The 2,423-nt window shown below is 47.2% G+C and overlaps 1 protein-coding gene across 1 annotated transcript in view; it reads right to left on the reverse strand.

Annotated features, from left to right (window-relative positions):
* Positions 1-243: 243 nt before the first annotated feature.
* LOC101624661 (adenylate kinase isoenzyme 1) overlaps positions 244-2,423 on the reverse strand; it is a 10,167-nt gene continuing 7,987 nt past the window's right edge. The window contains exons 4-5 of the mRNA XM_004688862.1: positions 589-783; positions 244-252 (exon numbers count right to left, since the gene is read on the reverse strand). Coding sequence (XP_004688919.1) covers positions 244-252; positions 589-783 — 204 coding nt within the window. The remainder of the gene's footprint in view (positions 253-588; positions 784-2,423) is intronic.

Genomic DNA, 2,423 nt, shown 5'->3' on the forward strand with positions numbered 1-2,423 from the left:
TAAGGACATTGCTCGCTACCCCTCCAACAAAGGGAAAACAGACCAGAGGCATCTCTAATGACTGCAGGTAAAGAATCAAGCAACCCCTGGTCCATTCCGTGTGGGAGGGAGAAGAGCTTAGGACAGTCACCAGCCGACCCCACAAGCTGCACAGAGCCACCCTGGGAACAGCCATAGGAGCTCGTGTGTGCAAGGGTAGAGAGCCCACTCGTCCCCATCTCCACAGGGGCTTTACCGTCCCTCTCATTCTGCCTGCAGGGTGGTAACAGGTAAAAGGTAGAGGGAATGGATACGGCTTTCAAGATTTAAGATAACCCTACTTCACCTTGAGAGACATACACCTGGATTTATGATGAGCAGTTGTCAATCTTACGTTTTGTAGGTAACATTAAGGTTCATCTTGCAGTTTGGAGACCATTCTGTGTAGACCTTAAATGTCATTGCTAGGTGCCCAAAGGTTGCACCCTTGCTACCTAATGAAAGAGTGGGATCACCGGGCCTGAAGAGTGGGACAACAATGTACTGTTGAAGCTGGATCTAGGCCCCCAGGGAGCCAAGGGGGCCAACTGGCGTGCCGGGAGCACCTACATTCCAGAGCAGGTTCTTCTGCTGGTAGAAGGTCAGTACAGGCTCGAACAGGGTGTAGTGTGTCTCCAGGCGCCGGTGGATGGCTGGCTCACAGTCGTCTGCCCGGTGCTCTACCTGACCCCGGTGCAGCACTCTCTGGACCATCGTCTCCATGGAACAGTCAAACACCATGACAATGTTGGGGGCCCGGCCGACCTAGGCACCCACAATGGGGACAGTGAGGAAGCAGCTGAGTGTAGTAGCCTATTCTTCCCACTATGTCCCCAGCAACCCCCACCCCTGGTCAGAGATCAGAATTCCTGGATTGTTTATAAGAACGATGAGGCCCTCCCTGGTGGTGCAGTGGGTTAAAGCACAGCAGTACAAAGTTAAAGCCACTTCAGCACAAGTTCAATCCCCTGCCAGGAAGGTAACCCACATGGCGTGGCAGACCTCTCCCGACCCTTCAGCAGTGTATTTCAGTACATCCTCCTGTTCTGCTCCCCACTCTGCCTCTGGTGAATCCTCTCACCATCCCCCCACACCTCTGGCCTGTACCCCAGTTCTGTATTCATAAATAAATCTTTAAAATAAGAATGATGAAAATGAAGAATAATTGGGCCTGAGTTTTTTTTTTAAAGATTTATTTCTGCATACATAATTGGGGTACAGGCCAGAGGTGTGGGGGGCAGTGGGAGGATTCACCAGAGACAGAGTGGGGAGCACAAGAGGCTGACTTGATGAAGTACACTGCTGAAGGGAGCAGTGGGCAGGCCAGGAGAGGTCTTCTGTGCCATGTGGGTCACCTCCAGGGTGGGGGTTAAACTTATGCTGAAGTGGCTTTAGCTTCTTAGTGCTGCGCTTTAACGTGCTGCATCACCAGGGAGGGCCTGAGTCTTTTTTTTTTTTTTTTTCATGAAAAAGTATTTGTACACCTGCTTGTGTTTTAGATAGGTGTGACACCTTGCCAATTCCTAGGCCAAGCAACCCTAACAGTGAAGAGTTCCTCACTGTTTTCAGTGTCACTCTCTCTGGAGGCAGCCAACTTATCTGTGTCTCTTAGAGCTATTTTAGGCGCTTAATTGTACAAGTCAATGGATGGCTTGTTTTGGGGTTCCCCCTCCCACTTTTTAAAATAGAAATGGTGAATGAAGACACTTCTTTATTCTTGATTTATTCCCTTAGTGGAAATAATTCCATAGTTTCACATATAAGGAAGTTGCTGACCTTTCGAACCACTATATAGCAGTCTGTTGTATAGATGTGCCAAGATTACTTAATCATTCCTTATTGAAGAATATTTAAATTGAAGTATTTCTTTTAAGATGATTATAACGGTCTTCACTTGCTTTCCTCCAAACAACTACTCTGCCCACCTCAGGGAGACCATCCTGATAAAACCATGGACACTTACTGGGAGTTCCAACTCCTACATTATCTGGAATTTCCAGAAAATTTTAAAATGTTTCACTTAAAAATACCAAATGGTATTCACCCCAGGAAAGCCAGGATGGCTCAATACAATACATTGTAATAACATCTTAAAGCCTATCCTTATATTGGCTGGATTTTCTGTCCATTGACAAAAAGGATATTTGACAAAATTCAGCATGTGTCTGCACTGAAAAAGCCTCTAGGAACTGACAAATATATCTCCAGTCAGTATCTTTTTTTTTTTTTTTAAAGATTTATTTGTACATATAGAACTGGGGTACAGGCCAGAGACTTAGGGGCGGTGAGAGGCTTCACAGAGACAGAGCAGGGAGCAGAACAGGCAGATCTAGAAGTACACTGCTGAGGGGAGCAGCGGGCGGGTCAGGAGAGGTCTGCCACGCCATGTGGTCACCTCTGGGGCA

Source organism: Condylura cristata, unplaced genomic scaffold (genome assembly GCF_000260355.1).
Source record: "Condylura cristata isolate star-nosed mole 26May11 unplaced genomic scaffold, ConCri1.0 scaffold00025, whole genome shotgun sequence".
In the NCBI taxonomy this organism is placed as follows: domain Eukaryota; kingdom Metazoa; phylum Chordata; class Mammalia; order Eulipotyphla; family Talpidae; genus Condylura; species Condylura cristata.